Genomic DNA, 17773 nt, shown 5'->3' on the forward strand with positions numbered 1-17773 from the left:
CTGTGTGTTTCAATAGTGTAAATCTTAGCTGGGTATATCCATTTTTGTGGCACTCTTCATATAGTAAAAATTAGTAAGAAACAAATGGTACTAAAACTGTCAACAAATGTAAACATTAGCTGTAGGGAACAAAATGAAAATGTGCAGGAACATACATTAGCTGGGAGGATCAAAATGTTGCATTCATCATACTTATCATGATCAAACCTAGAATGGTGTAGTCTGAGCATAGAGCACAACTTCCTTCCCAGTTCATAAGAACAAAAAGAACAAAGAATTTGCTAGTCTATTGAGAAGTAGCAAGTTGCTAACCTAGCAGCTACTTTAGTTGATGTTTATTCATACGATTGGCTTTTCAGTGTTGTTATTTTTTTCTGCAATTCCAAGTTTGATATCCTTTCGAGCTCCAGAGCACGTTCAAGCTTTCCGACAACAATACTATATGCATTAGTTTTTAACCCAAGGGAAATGATAATATCTACTTAGCTACAAGATAATAATAATAATAATAATAATAATAATAATAATAATAATAATGATAAAACACTACCTTCGCTGCTCGGCAGCTCCATTCCCCTAGAATTGTTCTAAGTCTCTCATTTTCCTCAACATACTGTAACAAAACACCCAAAATAAAAGGAAATATCACGCAACCTTCTGGTGTAAAAGAAGGTAGCAAGATTATGGAAACTAAAACAAGATGGAAAATGGAGTTAGAATAACACTTGGTAAAACTGTAACCGCTACTTCTGTACATGAAAAAAAAAAAGAGCAAAGGAAGTCAATTTGCGTAATATAGAAAATTACAAGAACCTCAAATATTTTATCTGACGAAAAGCAGAAAGGTTTAATCCTAATAGAAGAGTCATGTTTATAAAATCAAGCCTAAAATCAATGTATGTTTGGAACAACTGTCGGGGGTTAACTCGAACCAGACTAGCCTTATAGGACTCATGCAATGGAACACCTAGATGGCTAAAAAAACCGGGGCACACCCACAGCAGGAAAACTAAGTAACCACAGCAGAGACCATCCTAAGATCAGGAAAAAAAAAAACAAAAAGGATCACACATTGATGACTGTTGCCTTCCAAATTTGGATTGTTCTTTTGGGTTGTTAATGGCTACATCCTAACCAAATACACATCATAGTTCATTCTTAATCGAAAAGAAGCAACAGTTGCAGCCAAGGAAGACAAACGAGCAGCACGAAGTGCATCTTACGTATAACATGACAGTTCTCCATGAAAAAGGGAACCTATCTCTGAATACACCAAATATTTTGCATTTAAACAACAAAAAAAAACTTTATGTTCCAAATAATTTTCTAACACACCTGATTGTTTGTACTGCGAATGCGCTGCATCTCAGCATCCTTCTCATCTATCAGAGATCGAGCAAGCCTAAGCTCAGATTGCAATTGATCTATCTGAAACAGAAATCTTTCAGCAGATAATAGCAAAACAGTAGGGGTCGTTTGGTAGAATATATAAGAATAATGCTAAATAGAGTGTTTTAGTAATGCTTGCATTAGTAATGCATGTATTAGTTATGCTTGCATTAATTATATATAGATTATTTTCATGCATTGTTTGGTTTGATGCATTAAATATAGTATGTATTGCATTAAAAAAATTATTTACAAAGATACCCTCCACTTTTATGGTGGAAAAGATGTAAAAAAAGGTTTTGAGGGACAATTGGGTCTTTTATCATTTTAATGCATGCATTAAAATCATTGCATTGCTAATACCTAGAAATCCATGGTATTAGCAATGCACATCTTAATACACATTAGAGTGTATAACTAATGCAAGTATTAGTTACACATAGGTTGAAAAAGAGTACCAAACAAGGTACTAGTAATACACAGTTAATACATGCATTATTTTTCCTAATACACTCTACCAAACGACCCCTAAAAGGATAACAAATACTGAGGTAAGCTTCTACTTGGAAAGAAGAAATATCAGAGACAAATAAATTATATCCATCCTTGAAAACAATCCTCTCCACTAATACCAAAACAGAACCGGGGAAAACAACAGAAGAATCATATGAACTCAAAAGCAATGGTCACACCGCATGTAAAGATCTAAGCGGGAGTAGATTATAGTTCCATCAAGGCATGAGCTGTATCCAATGGACTCCCACTTATGACAGATCCAAGATAGAACTTATTCTGTTTTTTTAGACAAGTAACAGCTCAATGCAATAAAATTTAGCCGCCCCAGAAAAAGGTGCTAAGTTGGAACATTACAAGCATTGAAAGGGTGCTTAAACCCCTTCCCAGAACCCTATACAATTATTCTTAAAGAGTTTTAAATAAGATACTAGGAGCACCTGGATGCCCATACAGAACACACCCAAGTTAAGTTAATCCTCAAGACCTTAAAATAAGAAATGCCATGATTAGAGCAACCCCATATGATGTTCATATCTTTGATCAGATCTGTATTGATACTATAGATGTATCGTTCTGTAGTTTCTGTCACCTAATGTATGCTTAATTTCTCAAATTAAATTCAACAACAAGAACACCATATGTACGTGTCAAACTATGAAGTGTAATTGCATCCATAAGAGCTTTCTCTTCTTTTTGACTAGATGCAGTACAGGAGAAATTTAATAAATTAAGATAAAAAAATTTAAGTAGCAACAACAAGAACTAGATGCTAGAGAACAATAATTTCACAAAACTATACCAGGAGATGCTATTAAAAACAAACCTCTGATGACTAGTAAATCCACAGTCCTAAATTGGATGTCCACATTTGATATAGCCTGATACTTATGATTTCAGTTGAAGAGTTGAGATAATATGACCGGGAGATTATGTGGACCACAAGGATTTTCACTTTCGATGCTGATAAACGAGAAAAATTTATTCAAACAGTAAAATGAACCATTTATGTCGTATGATGTGGTAGAATTTTACTTTCTCAAAATATTAGGCTTTTTACGATGCCTAAACAAGCAAGGCAGTCATTGGGTACAAGGAACATAAATAGTTGTCTCTAATAGCTTGTTTGGATGGTTGTTGCGTATCATAATATTGCATTGTATTGTACTACATTGTTTTGAAGAATACAATGTTGAATAGCTTGTGTCATTTTCTGTCGTTAAATAATGACAAACATCAAAATCTGGAGGATAAACCTATATAATAAAGAAAAGTAGGTACGGGGTAGAGTTATTATAGAAAAGGTAGGGTAAATGATAAAATAGGACTATTAAATGATAAGCAAAGGAAAAATGAGAAAAAAAGGTAATGACGCGACCACACCAAATTATTCATTACATATAATGGGACTTTTCGTCGTTACACAATGACGATTTAACGATACGATACAATAAAACTTGAGAAACAATCAAAATGAATATTATATTTAAAGTAACAATACAATATGTAGTACTTTTAAGGAAAATAAGTTCTGAGTATTTCCTTTGAAAGGAACGAGTGTTCAATGCGGAAAAAATCCATTAAGGGAGACCAAAACGAAGATAGTCTACACCATTCACCATTTAGACTAATGCGCACTCATGTATACGAGGAAGGACATAAGAAAGAGGAAAAGAAATATGAAAATTGTGAAAATAAAGGAAAGATGAGAAACTTGTCAAATTGACGATTAACGATGTAGAAGATGACTCTTTATATATAGTGGTGGGCTATGCCTCTACGTACATATGATACATGATTTTTCTCTATGCTTAATACAGTAAAGTAATTATTCAATAACTAAATACAAAAATATTTACGCTACCCAATAGTATATTCTATACCTTCTCATTAATTAAATTTCAATGCATTTTGTGCATCTAGACACATATAACTTCATTTTCAGTATGTCTGAAATAACTTGAGTTTGCATATCAAAGATCAAAAAATCAAGTCGAGTATGGTGGCTAGACTTTTTATCTCCTCCTGACTGTCATGAGACTAAGTACTCTGTCCATGACAGGGTTGTTCAGAGGAGGGACTCAATACTCAAACTTTGATGCCATAAAGAAAGAAGAGAGAAGATTTCTCATAGTAATAAAAAATACAATAATTAGAAGAGTCTCAACTCTCAATATCCAGACTCTGATATCACAAGGAAAAAATAAGAGAAGACAGTTACAAATCCGTAAAATTCAATATTCAAAGGCGGAATTCCATATGCTAACTAAGAAAAAGGAAAGAATAAGATTTTAATGGAACAGTGAGCAAGTGAACAGGAATGTAATGTTTAGAAAAGGAATTCAATACTCAACTCTGATACCATGAAAAAAATGAGCTCTGTAAAGGTGACAAAAATTTCAATTAGAGGAGCTGAGGAGGGACTCAATATGGGACTGCAATGTCACGAGGATAAAGAAGAGACAGAGAAGTTTTATGTGAAAAATCTGGAAAAATGACCACCATGATGGTTTGGAGGAGACAGTGTTGTTAGAATGACGAAAACAAGTATGGTGATATTAGAGCATTCATCGAAAATAAGAATTGCCACCAGAATAATCACTAGAAACAGACAAGAATATTATTATATTTTAAAACTTTGACCAAGAAGACAATGTAAGGTAGAAGTTGCTCGAGTCTCTACCTAGATTGTAACAGCTTTTACCATGTGAAGAAAAGAAGAGAAAATGCAACATATTCAGTGGTATTCTATAATATTCACCTTACATAAGTTCTGCATGACATATGAAACTAGACATATATAACTTTATTAATTTTCTCTGACTTTCAACAATAATTAAAATGCAAACATGCTCATGACTAAACTATGCGGAAATTGAACTTGGATGTACAAGTTCAATTTTTTCACCCAGAGAGCTATACGGACAATTCTGTTTCTTAAAGCAATTGGTTAATGGTTTACATGTTAATTCTGCATAGGATAAAAGTACTTCCATCTCTACAGACACTTAGTTTTGTAAGAAAGCTGTAGATACAAAAGACCACATGCTACCAATTATACCTCAGCTGAAAGTGTGCGCAATTCTTGGTCTCGAGCAGCCAGTAAGTGGGCCAGATCAACCTGCAGAACCAAGCAGCTGATTATTTTCACTATTTTGATAGGTCCAAATTCCAATAACAATTGAGTGATTACTACACAAAGATGGTTGCTTTTTATTACTGAACAATTCCACTAGATGAGCTAAAATAGCATTAGCTTCCAAATTATCATCTTACGGATTATAAAACATGCAACTGCTGGCGTGTGTTTTGTCATCCTCAGCATCTATGACTTTTTTTCACTCTTTCCTGGTTTTGTCATTGAGAAACTTGTTCAGACAGTTATTACCAGGTAGCTGGATGTCAACAACAATAATAGAAGTGAAACCCTTATTTCATAATATTTTCACCAAGATCTTATAAAGTGGAAAGTGTGGAAGATTGTTTACCACTTTCAGATTTATGATAGTTGATACACGTTTATCCTTCTTAAATTCTTTGGTTTCCTTTCTGACTTGTAGCTTAAGAGCACACACACAACTCACTATACAGTCAAAAAGTCACTTTCTTTCTTTTCTAGAAATAGAGGAAGGAGATTCCGGTAGCAAAGCAACTTCGATGAAGAGAAGCTTACCTGTGGTGCACTCCCATCATTAGACCTTTCATATTTGCTCAAGGATTCCTGTAATCCAAGAAGCTAAAAGAAGAAAAACATCAAAACTCAGACAAAATAAGGAGAATAATCAAATAAAATACGAGAAACAATGACTGAAATCCTATCAAAAATGTTTGTTTTTTTCTAGTTTGGCCGCAAGAAATTGACACATCCTGCGGCAACCAAGACCAAGGAATGTGTAGAACTCTATCTTCCTTTCCAAAGAATAACAGGAGATCGCTTAACGTGAAAAAATAAGAAGAAGACATCTATGTGTTGTTAACTAATTGAGGCACCAATTAGTAAAACTATAGCTGCTCAAAGTCCAGTTGCGTCTTTACTCTCCTTGCAATGAAACATGGAAGGAACCTTATTTCTACAGAGAAAAAAAAAATCAGAGTTTTCTTAATTAACCCATACCTCCTCACTCAGAAAGTGTATATTTACTTGCTGATATTGCAATAAGGCCATGAGCTGATCAGATAGTCGACCACCATCTTGATACCTATATAACAAAAGGCTCCCAGTGAACATCTGAAAATCATTCATCATCTGGAGGCAGCTTGAAATAAACTTTTAAGACATGTGTTCTATCTATTCTCAGAAGTCTTATTCCAAGGAACATAGAGAAGATGACATCTCATCACCCTGAGCATGACTACACATCTTCAGTTCTAACTGCGTTTGAGAAACACAAGGATATTTGATTATTCTTTTGCATCAGTTTTTCCACCAAAACTTTGCCTTTTCTCATACAACCAAAGATGTAATCATCTCAGAAGACAATGTAGCCTTCGACCTTGCATTCTATTGAAGTTTGTCACCATCTCATGTAAAAGCTTGAACTTTTAGAGAGAGCACACTTTTATTAGTTAATTATATTCTCAACACATTCCACAAAAGTTCCTTGCATAGGATAGCTATATCTCAATATCAATGTGTCCAAACATATATGACTATTTTATCACTCCCAATTTATTAGGCTACTATCTGTTCTAGTCATCCTGATATATTTACCTTTTCTAGTTATGGCTTCCAATCGTCAAGATTTTAACTGATATAAGCTTTTCACAGTTATCCAAAAAGGATTAAGAGAGTAGTTTGGTTGTGCCTTTGTATATACTAAAAATGATTCCTTGCGCTATTTTTTTTCCTTTTCAATATGCATATTAATGCTTCCATACTTAATAGACTTGAAAAGGGTAATGTGCTTTGAGAACCAAAAAATGTGGCAAAAATGTGGAACAAGAAACTGTGTCTGCAAAGCTCTTCATTTTGCAGGGACTCTCGGAAGAGCCATCCATTAATGGACCATTTAATGTCAACTAGTTTGTCTCGAGATATAGTGATTAAATTACTAGTAAAAAATTTCTGCAAATTCAACAACGTAAATCTCATGAGGTACCTCGGTCCTTCCAAAGAATTTGATGGTTGAAGTGGAGAATAAAGTGACTTTAAAACGTCGGGCTGGGAATCAAATGAATTGTATTGATGAACATAGCCTGTGACAATTGAAGGTGTTGCACTCAGAAATGTTATTGCGCAAATATGTTTCCGAATAATATACAAATTTTGGAATTTACAATAGGCACCTAACGACCTTAAACAACTCTTAGTTGTCAAACACAAAGGTTTAAGACTCAACTTCACCGAGCAAATTTATGGAATTGCTTTCTAAGACAAGTGGGGTTTACTATAAAATATGGCTAGAAAAATGAATCTCTATTTTGGAGGATGTGACACAGAGGTCACTCACCAATATAGAGAGACATGAAAGAAGCAGCACAGACTACTTCAGCCAGCATGATTATCCTGCAAAAATGGTGGAAAATGCATTAAACCTCTTATTTTAGAAAGACAAGGCTATAGTGAAGCAATCAAGTTATAGGAAGCTACTCCAAGACCACCACAATGGCAAATATAACCTTCAATTGCAGCATTCACTATATAATAGAAGTGTGAATGGCTACACCTCACATGTGGCTGAAGCCTAGACCATTTTGAAGATTGTGGCTTCAAAACTGCCTTTAGATCTAGCCCTAAGGTTCAACCTTCAGATGATTTACTCCACATGTAAATGACATATTCAATACTAATTTTGATTGTTATGATTCAGCAGTATTGCATATTAGCAAGGTCCATTGAACATGGTGCATGTCGAGAAAATTTTAAGAATTGATATATGGGACATTGTTTTCTTACTTGTGCAAAAGGAACTAATTCTTGGAAAACTTACAACGATGTTTGGCCCGCAAATCACTACACGCCTTTTGGCCTGATCTTTGGTCCTAACTCATTATTGGAAAAAAGCAACCTCAAAGATTTGGGACCAAATCGACAATTTTGGCCCATTCTTTTTTGCCTGGATCAACAGAACCATTTAATATTTCGTATCCACTTTAATTTAATTTCAGTCCTTGAACTGGATCTCCTAAGTTGAAGCGACAAAGGTAAAAGTAGGGATTCCCTCTGCCTTATTTTACACTTCATCATACGTTAGTTGTTTGGGGTAGTTTGAACTCAAAGTGATTCTTCCTCACAATATTCTGGGGGATCATTCAGTCTCTGTGTAAATTCTTCAGGTATGGAGTAGAAGATACTATTTTTTGTATTTTTCCAGTCCAAATAAAGCAAACACAAGCAAAATAAATATATTCTGAAAATCAGTTCCTTCACCATCTGTTTCTCCTGGGTTTAACCCATCAAACAATGCACCCAAGCTCCAACAAAGTCCATTTCAGACTTCAGAGCTTTGATCTCTCTGTACGTTCTTAAAATAAGAGGCTTTGATCTCTCTGTCAACTCTTTCAGGGTATGTTTGGTATTCCTTACCTAGCGAGTGTAACGAAAATCACTATTTCTAATCATTATTCAGGTTGATTTGACTGTCCAAGAAACTTAACTTAAAATTCTATGACAAAAATTGTGTTCTTAAATCCAAATCCATGACTTGTAATGCACCATGCACAAAAGTTTCCACTGTGCAGCAAATTGTATGACAAATTTTATTTTAGAAAAGTCTCCAGATCATGTTTCTCGGCTTAAAAAATGGCTATACAGCATCTCAATATTCAGGAAGCTGCATTAACCAAGGAAAAAAAGGGCAAAAGTGTTCTTGGCAGGTCACCTGAGTAGTGTGGATATGGAGAGGATGCTAATATCTGGATCCCAAACCATGACCAGCAGCATTGCAGCAGTTCCTGCAAAAGAGTGTTTCAAATGGATATTCACTTCTGTAGGAACTACAGATTGTTAAATATAAATAATTGTGGCAGAAATATAATAGTCATGGAAGTTGGCGATTCAAACTTAGAACTTCCCGAAGGCTCCTTCAACAATAACAGAAGGCTATGAATATTATCTTTACGGCTCACTGTTGCAAATTAGCAAGCTTCTCAGAAGAATAGAATAATATTCAGGTTAACCAAGATTTGTGACTATCCTTTCCCCTCCTTTTCCAGGAAGTAAGAGATGGGGCATTGAGAAGGTAGAAAATATGAATGATTTCAGAAATATTCACAAGTTCAAATTAGTAACCATAAAAAGGAAAAGATTGTACTGCCTTGCTGAAACGCAACAATTCAACTATAATAAGCCAGTCCTGCATGTAAACAATATATTTGGCACTACAGCAAGACTTGTTTTGACCATATATTTTGAGATTAGAACTAATTAAAACAATACACAATACACAATAAAGCTGACACATATAAAGAACCAAGTAGAGATATACCATATGCAATTGTTGCAAATGGTAAGCGAATAATATGCTTCAGCTTCTGGCTGAAAACACAGTAACCCTACAAAATTAAACCATCATGAACTTAAATATTTTGCCACTTCACAACATATGATTTGGATCATGATAAAACAAGAAGGAAACAGACATTGTCGATCTTAGTAAGCAAAATATTTCAGTAATGTGTAATCCTCAGCAAAATAGTGGAATTAGAAGTCCCCCATTCTCGGCAAGAAAGATCCCAGAAGCCTAAAAAGTTATATCACCTTGGCCAACTGACTTTTACTCCTTCATACTCCTAGTGAATAGGCCAACCTTTAGTCTCATATAATTTGGTTATAGGTTTTCTTCCTACATCTGTCAGGTTATCTAAGTCTCTGGTGGCACCATATTAAGAACATCCCTAGAATGCACAGTTGCTTACACCAGAAATTGTAGCAACTTTAATGCTATGCATGCTTTGGCACCATACCAGCCTATGATATATGCACAATGCATCACGGGGATATGATATTAACCGAAGTGATATAAGGAGAGATTGATTTAAATATCCTGTTCTTTTTTTCTGTAAATTTCGGTTGGGGAACGACGCAGAAGAAGGACATCAGGGAGAGAAAAGAAGTTATGTCCAATGAGGTAGTGTCTGATATTAATCATTGACCCCCTGTGTTATTTTCATCCACTTTGTGTGACCTCTAAGTCATGATTTTATAGTTCAACAGAAAAATGTCATTTGTGACATCAAAAACTACAAATTATCAAGTAATGTGATAAGCCACGAATCCTCAATACTTATTCAAGAAGGAAAACGCAAAGAAATACAGGAGAAGATAATGATCTGCATCTTCTCAAATTTCTGGAGGTTTCACACATGGAGGATTGAGCAGTTTCTTACAGTTAATTCCTTATGGTTACTAGAAGTTATGTGTCTTTATCCTAAATGGTTTATGAAGTAGTGATACCTATATATAAATAATAGATCCAGTAATGTGTAGGCATATTGTAATATATCTTTTATATGCAAAAAAGATTATTCTGGAGATACGAGATACTTGTCTCTCTTTGTATTTTCTATCTCTTTTATCCAATATAAAACTTCGGTTTCTATCATAATGTATAATGGAAAACTCACCTGCAACCGTATTTTCTGTACTTGGTATACCAGATATTGCTGAAAAATGCCTACAGATATTTAACACTTATGTTTAACAATTAGAGTGAAGTCAATAACAGGAATAATATAAATGATGAAAGCGATTTATAGTAACTATAACTTGGCCAAGATGAAACAATATAACTGGAGAGGATAAGTTCACAGGAACAGACCGCTGATAACTAAGAGGGCAACATTACAACTGCAAAGAAGCTGGAAAATTAATCCTTGAATAGGGTGAATTATCCATGTAGCTCCCACAGCCAAAACAGCAAAACCTGCCTAGAATTTCTTATTAATCAGCTCCCATATAAGTGACTAATTTGCATGCGGTACTGAAGTAGTATTACTTGCCAATAAGATACAGTAGAAAACACTCCCAATAAGGCATGTAGGCCTCCTATTACCGAATAGAGGTGCGTCATCCGGTATGTCCAGGAACCTACAGTTAAACAGGCAGCAGAGTCATTTATTCATAAGCAGGAAAGCTCTAAAATTAAGTCAAAAAGAAGCATAACTTTCATTTTGACACAACATTTCACTTGGCAAGTCACACAATTGACCATAAACATCTCATTTTGCTTAAGACAACATCTTTATATCAACCTATGTTCCTCCTTCCCTTTCTTTATACAGATACATGTCACATCCTTAAGTCTTCAACTAAGTGCACTTGACAACTTGCTCACCATCTTGCTATGCCAACTCAGCCTAGATTACTACACTCAAGATCGTTAAAGGAATGCTAGACAAGGAAGACGAGAAATTTTCTAAAGGAAGCTTTTTGTATTGTAGAGGACTTGAATTATTATTCTTGATGCCTTTACAAATGAATGGTCCTCTATTTGTACAAGTCACCTAGGAGATAGTGTATAAATACTAATTGTTGCACAATTCCCTTAATATTTACAATTAGGCTTCCTCTAAAATTTTCTACTTAGCTAGAAAGTTACAAAGATCTTCCTTGCAAATCCACGGAATTCTAAGATCTACCATGGGAAATCTCCCTATTTCTCTACAATATTCCACTTAGGACTAGTCTCCTTCCTATGTAAGCCTTCCACCAAATTGGCAACTTTTTGCCATGTGGCACCAAAGTGGCATGATAGCGGGTCATCACACTCTCCCTCACCTGATGTTGTGACGATTGTGGCGCATTGTTGTTGCATAAACTCTCGAATCTTGTCTTTGAATTGCCACAAGTCTTTCATATCTCTCCCATGTGGCTTCCTCCGGTGATTGTCCCTTCTAGTGGACGAGGAGCATGGCGGTGGCTTTTTCCCTTGTCTTCGCCTAGCCCGATAGTCAATGATAGCCTCAATCTCCCGATCATGTGAGGTAATGATAGTAATAAGCGCTCGACTCGACTCGACTCGACTGGCCTCTACTCGGATCATCATTGTCTTCATGGTATGACTTAAGCATGCTAGCGTGAAAGACAAGATGGATCTTACGATGCAAAGGCATGTCAAGCTTTTATGAGATCTTGCCCACCTTGGCAAGGGTCCTAAATGGTCACCCGTACTTGCGAATCAAATTTTGGTGCATGCCCCATGGTGCCTTGAATTGTCTTGAATTAAACTTCACCATAACCATGTCCCCAACTTAGTAATCCGTGGGATGGCTCCTGTTGTCCGCAATTTTCTTTATCCGCTTCGTTGCCTTGTCCAAGTAGGACTTAGTAGTGTCAAGCTACTTCTCCCATCCTTTGGTCATATGATGAGCTCCCAAACTCTTCCCCTCGAATGTGACTCCCAAACTTTTCCCCTCAAACGTGACCAATAGTGAATATGAAGTTTGCGGTTGTTGCTTGTGGCTAACTCAAATGGTGTACGACTCGTAGATTCACCCCACTACAAGTTATAAGAAAATTGGGCTATGTCCAAGAGCATTTCCCAAGAGCTTTGCCCAATCCTTTTGATGCGGGCTCGCAAAATGCTTCAAGTAGCACTCTAATAAGGCATTGACCCGCTCAGTCTGTCCATGAATTTGTGGGTGGAAACTAGTAGAGAAGTGCAGCTCCGTGCTAAGTATGTCAAACAACTCTCTCCAAAAATTTCCGATGAAATGGGGGTCTCGATCACTGATGATATGCCTTGGTAAGCCTCAATACTTCACCATGTTCTTAAAGAATAAATTGCAGCTTCCATGGCTTAGCAACCCAGTGAGGTAGGCATGAAAATGGCATACTTAGAAAATCTATCCATGACCACCATGATAGTGCTGTAACATTCAAACATCAGTAGAGAAGTGATAAAGTTATAGTCATGCTCTCCCATGGACGCTCCGCAATTGGTAGTGGCTTCAAAAGTCCTCTGGGATGCCTCTGTTCAACCTTGTCTTATAGTCATACAAGACAAGTCTGCACATAACACTTTATGTCATCTCGCATGCACGACCATTAGTAGACCAACTCAACCAAGGGCCTAGGACGACGTTGGCCTGGATGACTGGCCCACAAGGTGTCATGACTCTCCATAATACACCGCCTAATATCTCTGAACTTTGGCACCTAGACCCTCTATCTAGTGGTGAGCAATAGATCATCCTTCACCAAAAAGTTTTTTGTCCTCCTTTATAGCCTTTCGGATTCACAACTTGCTAAAGTGATGTCAACAAGTTGGGCCTTCCGACTAAAGCATCAGCCACAACATTACCCTTGCCGGGCTTATATTCTAGCATATAACCAAACTCGGCCAAGAAATCCTGCCACCTGGCTTGCTAAGGTGTAAGCTTTTTCTCCGTAGGAAAGTAGCTAGTGGCTACATTGTCAGTCGCTCACAAACCTTGACTCGAGCATGTAGTGTCGCCATGTGCAAAGGCAACGCATAATGACAGTCATCTCTTTCTCCTGTACTGTGTAACGTCGTTGTCTTGTTAAACTTACGACTCTAGAATGTTATGGGATGCCCCAATGGCAAATTTCAAATGCAACTGTATGCACCTCGAATGTGTTGGTGCAGTCGGGATGCCAATATTGGTTCCTCTGTCATGGTTACCTTAAGACCTTCAAGTGCCTTTTGACAATGCTTCGTCAAAACCCATGATTTGTTCTTTTTTTATGACAAGAGAAACATGCAGCCGCTACCCTTTGGGTGCGCACAGGGTAAAACCCCCGCTCCTTTGCAATAACTCTCAAACCACATAGGAGATGTAACCCGCACTAAGCCCAAACCCATGATTTGTTCTTCTTTAGCAGCTCGGCCAATGGTGCGGCTTTTCTTGAATAGCCACTAATGAACCAATGATAGTAGTTAACAAGGCAAGGAATGATCTCAACTTGGTTACCTTTGTAAGTGCCTCCCACTTTTGGATAGCCCGTACTTTGTCCTCATACATGTGTAGCTCAACATTGCTAATGACATGGCCCAAAAAGTGTACCTTTGATTGTGCAAATTCGCACTTGTCCCTCTTAATGTATAAGTAGTTCTCCCGCAAGACTTGGAAAACCTTTCATAAATGCTCTATATGTTTCTCCAAGGAATTGTTATAGATGGTTGTCACCCAATTAGACTACCACAAATTGATCAAGGTATTTGTGAAAAATCTTGCACATGAGGGTGCAAAATGTAGCATATGTGTTGGTTAAGCTGAAGGGCATCACCAACCACTCAAAGGCTCTACATCTCATACACATGTTGTCTTCGGCTCATCCTTTTCTGCAATACAAACTTGATCTTATCCCTTGCAAAGATCCACCTTGGTAAAGTACTTTGCTTGCCCTAGTCTATCAAATAAGTCAACAATAAGCGGGATCTAGTACTTGTTCTTCTTTATTAAGTATCGATAGTCTATGCATAAGCACAACGATACATCCTTCTTCTTTAAGAACAACACTAGTGCACCAAAGAGTGCCTTTGATGGGCGAATGTGACCAACATTCAATAGCTCTTTCTATTGTTTCCTAAGCTCCTCCAAAGCAGGTGGTACCATGAGATAAGGGGCATATGCAAGTAGCTTAGCCCCAGGCTCCAACTTAAACTTGTGATCCACCTCAACCTAGGAAGCAAGTGCTTAGGTAGCTACTCATGCATAACATCTTTAGTCTCCTCAAGTAACTTCCTTATTCAAGGTGGTAAAGTCTCTTAAGGATAGTTGTCTTCTTCCATACTCACAATGGCTGCCATGAACATTGGCTCCCCATTTTGAACCCTTTGACTAACTGCATAGCTCATAGTAGTGCTTGGCTCGGTCTATGTGGCATAGTCACTATAGGCACCATGCAAGGTACTTTTCAATTGCCTAATTTGACATCAACACCATTGGCTATACAATGAGCACTATGTTGTTTCTGCATTCACGGTCATGACATGGGAGTTAGTTAGAGTGAGCTTTAACCCTAGTCTCTTTGTTGCGGCCTCAATCACAAAATTGTGAGTTTCTCTAGTGTCCGATGTCCACCAGTGCACGAGCGGGCTTGTTATTGATGGTGAGGTCCACGTACTGATTTCTATTCTCGTCGGACTTGATAGATTGCTTCTTGATAGTGTCACATAGTCCTACCATACCCAATTGTATTGCACTCGAACTTTCTCTTTGTGCCTGTTTCTTCCTTTCATGCACCATAACGTTGAGGCTCTTTAGGTCGGGGCAATTCTTGAATCCATGTGGCCCTCTGCATCCATTTTTCCTGACTGGCCTTTACTTTTCAGCTTAGCTCTGATGGCTACTTGACTTCTTGAAATCGGACTTATAGTAATCTTTAGCCTGTGTGTATTTTTGGTTGGTCTCTTTGTTTTTGGCACGGTCTCCCCCACCTTTGACATTGCTACCCTTTGACTCCTTGCCTTTGCCTTTATCATACTTGTCACCCCTGAAATCCATCAAAGACTCGACCTCTACTATGGCTTGGTCTACATTTGTGAATTGTTGGTGTTGCAACTCCTGTTTAGTCTGATTCAGCAACTCATACATGAAGTGAAACAAGTCATCGCCAATGAGGTTGAGAATTTGAAGCATAAGGGTAGTGAACTCCTTAACACATTCGCTTATCCTCCTTGTTTACTCCAACTCTCTAAGTTTGCATCTTGCCTCGTACAAGACATTATTTGGGAAGAATCATCGCTTGAACTTGATCTTGAATTGATCCCATGTGCTAATGGTGCACAAACCTCTCTCAGTATCGGCCATTTTCCCTCTCCACCATAGTATGATAGTCTTTGATAGGTATAACACAACAGTGTTGACCTAGGCGTCATCATACCTAATTTTGACATGTACGAAGTAGTTCTCTAAGTGAAAAAGGAAGTTCTCCACTTATTCTACATCACGAACACCTTTGATCATTGGTGTCTAGGGACCTCGATCTTAGCCTCGCTCATCACAATAACATTCTTGGTTGCTTCAGCCACACTATCGTCGACATGCTCCTTGGGTGCGTCCCTTTTTGCCTTCATGGTATAGATGGTGCTCAACGCCTCCATGAGTCTGCATTCTAAGGTAGTGATGGGTTGCCTTTGCTCTATCTCAGCCTGCATACACCCCTCCAAGTTATTTCAAATAAACTCAATCTCTTCAACGTTATGCCCTTCAAGAACGCTAAGGTGCCCTCAACTTTCCCCATGTGTTAGCTAAATATCTCAATGACATTCATCCCTCATTAACCTTTATAACCCGCTCTCTACCGAACGAGATGTCCTCGAACAGGACCCCACTTTATCCTCACTCTCCTCTGCGGCAGATGGTTCCTCGGACATAAGCCCTTTGCTTGACACAACCTAGGACGGCAGCTCCTAGCTCTTATTAGCGACATTCCTCCTTTTTGTTACGGGCCTTCTTGTCGACAACATCCTAGGTGATTAGCTACATTGGTTTCTCTATTGTTTGTCATTTCCTAGTTGCAACCTTCGTTTTGATACCACGTTGTCGTTTTTTAAGTCTTCAACTCAGCACACATGTGACACTTGAATACTTGCTCACAATCTTGCTATACCAAATCAGACTAGATTACTACACTCAAGATCTCTAAGGGAATGCTAGATAAGGAAGACGAAAAATTTGCTAAAGGAAGCTTTTTGTATTGTAGAGAACTTGAATTATTTTTCTTGATGTCTTTACAAATGAATAACCATCTATTTATACTAATCACCTAGGGACTAGTGTATAAATATTAATTGTAGCACAAGTCCCTTAATATTTACAAATAAGGGCTTCCTTTAGAATTTTCGACTTAGCTAAGAAGTTGCAAGGCTCTTCTATGCAAATCCATGGAATTCTAGGATCTATCATGGGAAACCTCCCTATTTCTCTAGAATAATCCACTAAGGACTAGTCTCCTTCTTAAATACACTTTCCAAATGGGCAACTTTGTACCAGAAAGCCTAAGTGGCATGATGACATGGCGGGTGATACATACAAACTGAAGATTATGACCCTCAAATATATTCATTTAGTTGATTACACGAAAGAATCCTGATTAATAGTGCGCTGGAGTTTATAGAAAAAGGAAGAAGAATCAAAATATCTGAAAACTTAGCTAGAATCCACGTAAAATATCCTATTATGACAGAGTCACAACCCAAACAGCATTTTATTCTATAGAAATAGAGCTTACCAGAATTGCTAGCCACCCTACACAATTAGGTATTGACAGAAATTGTCAAAGCATGAATTTACAAAATTTTCAGGCAGCATAATAGAAAAATTAACTGAATTTACAAGTAAAACACGAACATTATTACGGAAACAGAGATGCGCAATAGAAAATCGAAATACTGAGGATGAAGATTGCTAGAAATTGAGAATTATGTGATTAGATTGGAGGATTAGCGCTTACAAATTGTTTTCGTCTTCATAGATAGACATTTTCTTTCTGAAAAATTCCCTTCCCGAAACTCCCACTTCAAAACAAACCACTGTGTTTTCTCTATACAAAGGTGTTATTTTTTTTTTTCTCTTCCTTATTTTATTTCTAATTTTCTTTTTTGGCTAAATAAATGACTTAAGTTTGTCAAAAAAAATCGGGATAAGACATAAGAACTCCTAGACTATGACCAAAATTTCAGATACACACCTTAACTAAACTAGAACTCATTTTTTTGTAAATTTATACACATTTTGGCTTATGTGGCACACTTCATGACTCCACGTTGAGGCGCGTGGAAGATATTTGGGTGTCACGTAAGCCAAAAAAATTGGTTTAAGAGGTAATAGGACCCTAGTTTAGTTAATGTGTGTCTCTGAGATTTCGGTCATAATCTAGAGTACTTGAACCTTATCCCTAAAATTTCATTGAGATATTGAATCACGAGTACTACTTATTTGGATCGAACACGTGAACGTATGA

General features: G+C 37.2%; 1 protein-coding gene across 4 annotated transcripts; it reads right to left on the reverse strand.

Moving 5' to 3' along the window:
* Window positions 1–122: 122 nt before the first annotated feature.
* On the reverse strand, window positions 123–17345 carry LOC125811303 (protein FIP1-like). 4 transcript variants are annotated; one of them, XM_049490811.1, is made up of 14 exons: window positions 17264–17308; window positions 10839–10930; window positions 10662–10766; window positions 10468–10517; window positions 9330–9396; window positions 8724–8796; window positions 7353–7408; window positions 7002–7098; window positions 6017–6101; window positions 5576–5638; window positions 4964–5023; window positions 1336–1428; window positions 551–613; window positions 123–422 (listed from the first exon to the last, which is right to left on the reverse strand). In XM_049490811.1, the coding sequence occupies exons 1-14, from the start codon at window positions 17290–17292 to the stop codon at window positions 336–338; spliced, it is 1020 nt and encodes a 339-aa protein (XP_049346768.1). In that variant the 5' UTR covers window positions 17293–17308; the 3' UTR covers window positions 123–335. The 4 variants fall into 4 exon arrangements, with proteins under 4 accessions (XP_049346768.1, XP_049346769.1, XP_049346771.1 ...); XM_049490812.1 differs by having other exon boundaries at window positions 10634–10930; window positions 17264–17345; XM_049490814.1 differs by lacking the exons at window positions 9330–9396; window positions 17264–17308 and having other exon boundaries at window positions 10662–10927.
* Between the last annotated feature and the right edge of the window lie 428 nt (window positions 17346–17773).

Source organism: Solanum verrucosum, unplaced genomic scaffold (genome assembly GCF_900185275.1).
Source record: "Solanum verrucosum unplaced genomic scaffold, falcon-dt-bn FXZP01000109.1, whole genome shotgun sequence".
In the NCBI taxonomy this organism is placed as follows: Eukaryota; Viridiplantae; Streptophyta; class Magnoliopsida; order Solanales; family Solanaceae; genus Solanum; species Solanum verrucosum.

What these genes read in the sequence shown, in the direction of transcription:
- LOC125811303 (XM_049490811.1), bottom strand. Translation starts at nt 17,292, where the DNA reads ATGTCTATCTATGAAGACGAAAACAATTT. An exon ending in TACAGAAAATACGGTTGCAG is followed by an intron (nt 9,397 to 10,467) that starts GTGAGTTTTCCA and finishes TTAATTTTGTAG; the next exon opens with GGTTACTGTGTTTTCAGCCA. An exon ending in TTTCATGTCTCTCTATATTG is followed by an intron (nt 7,099 to 7,352) that starts GTGAGTGACCTC and finishes CAATTGTCACAG; the next exon opens with GCTATGTTCATCAATACAAT.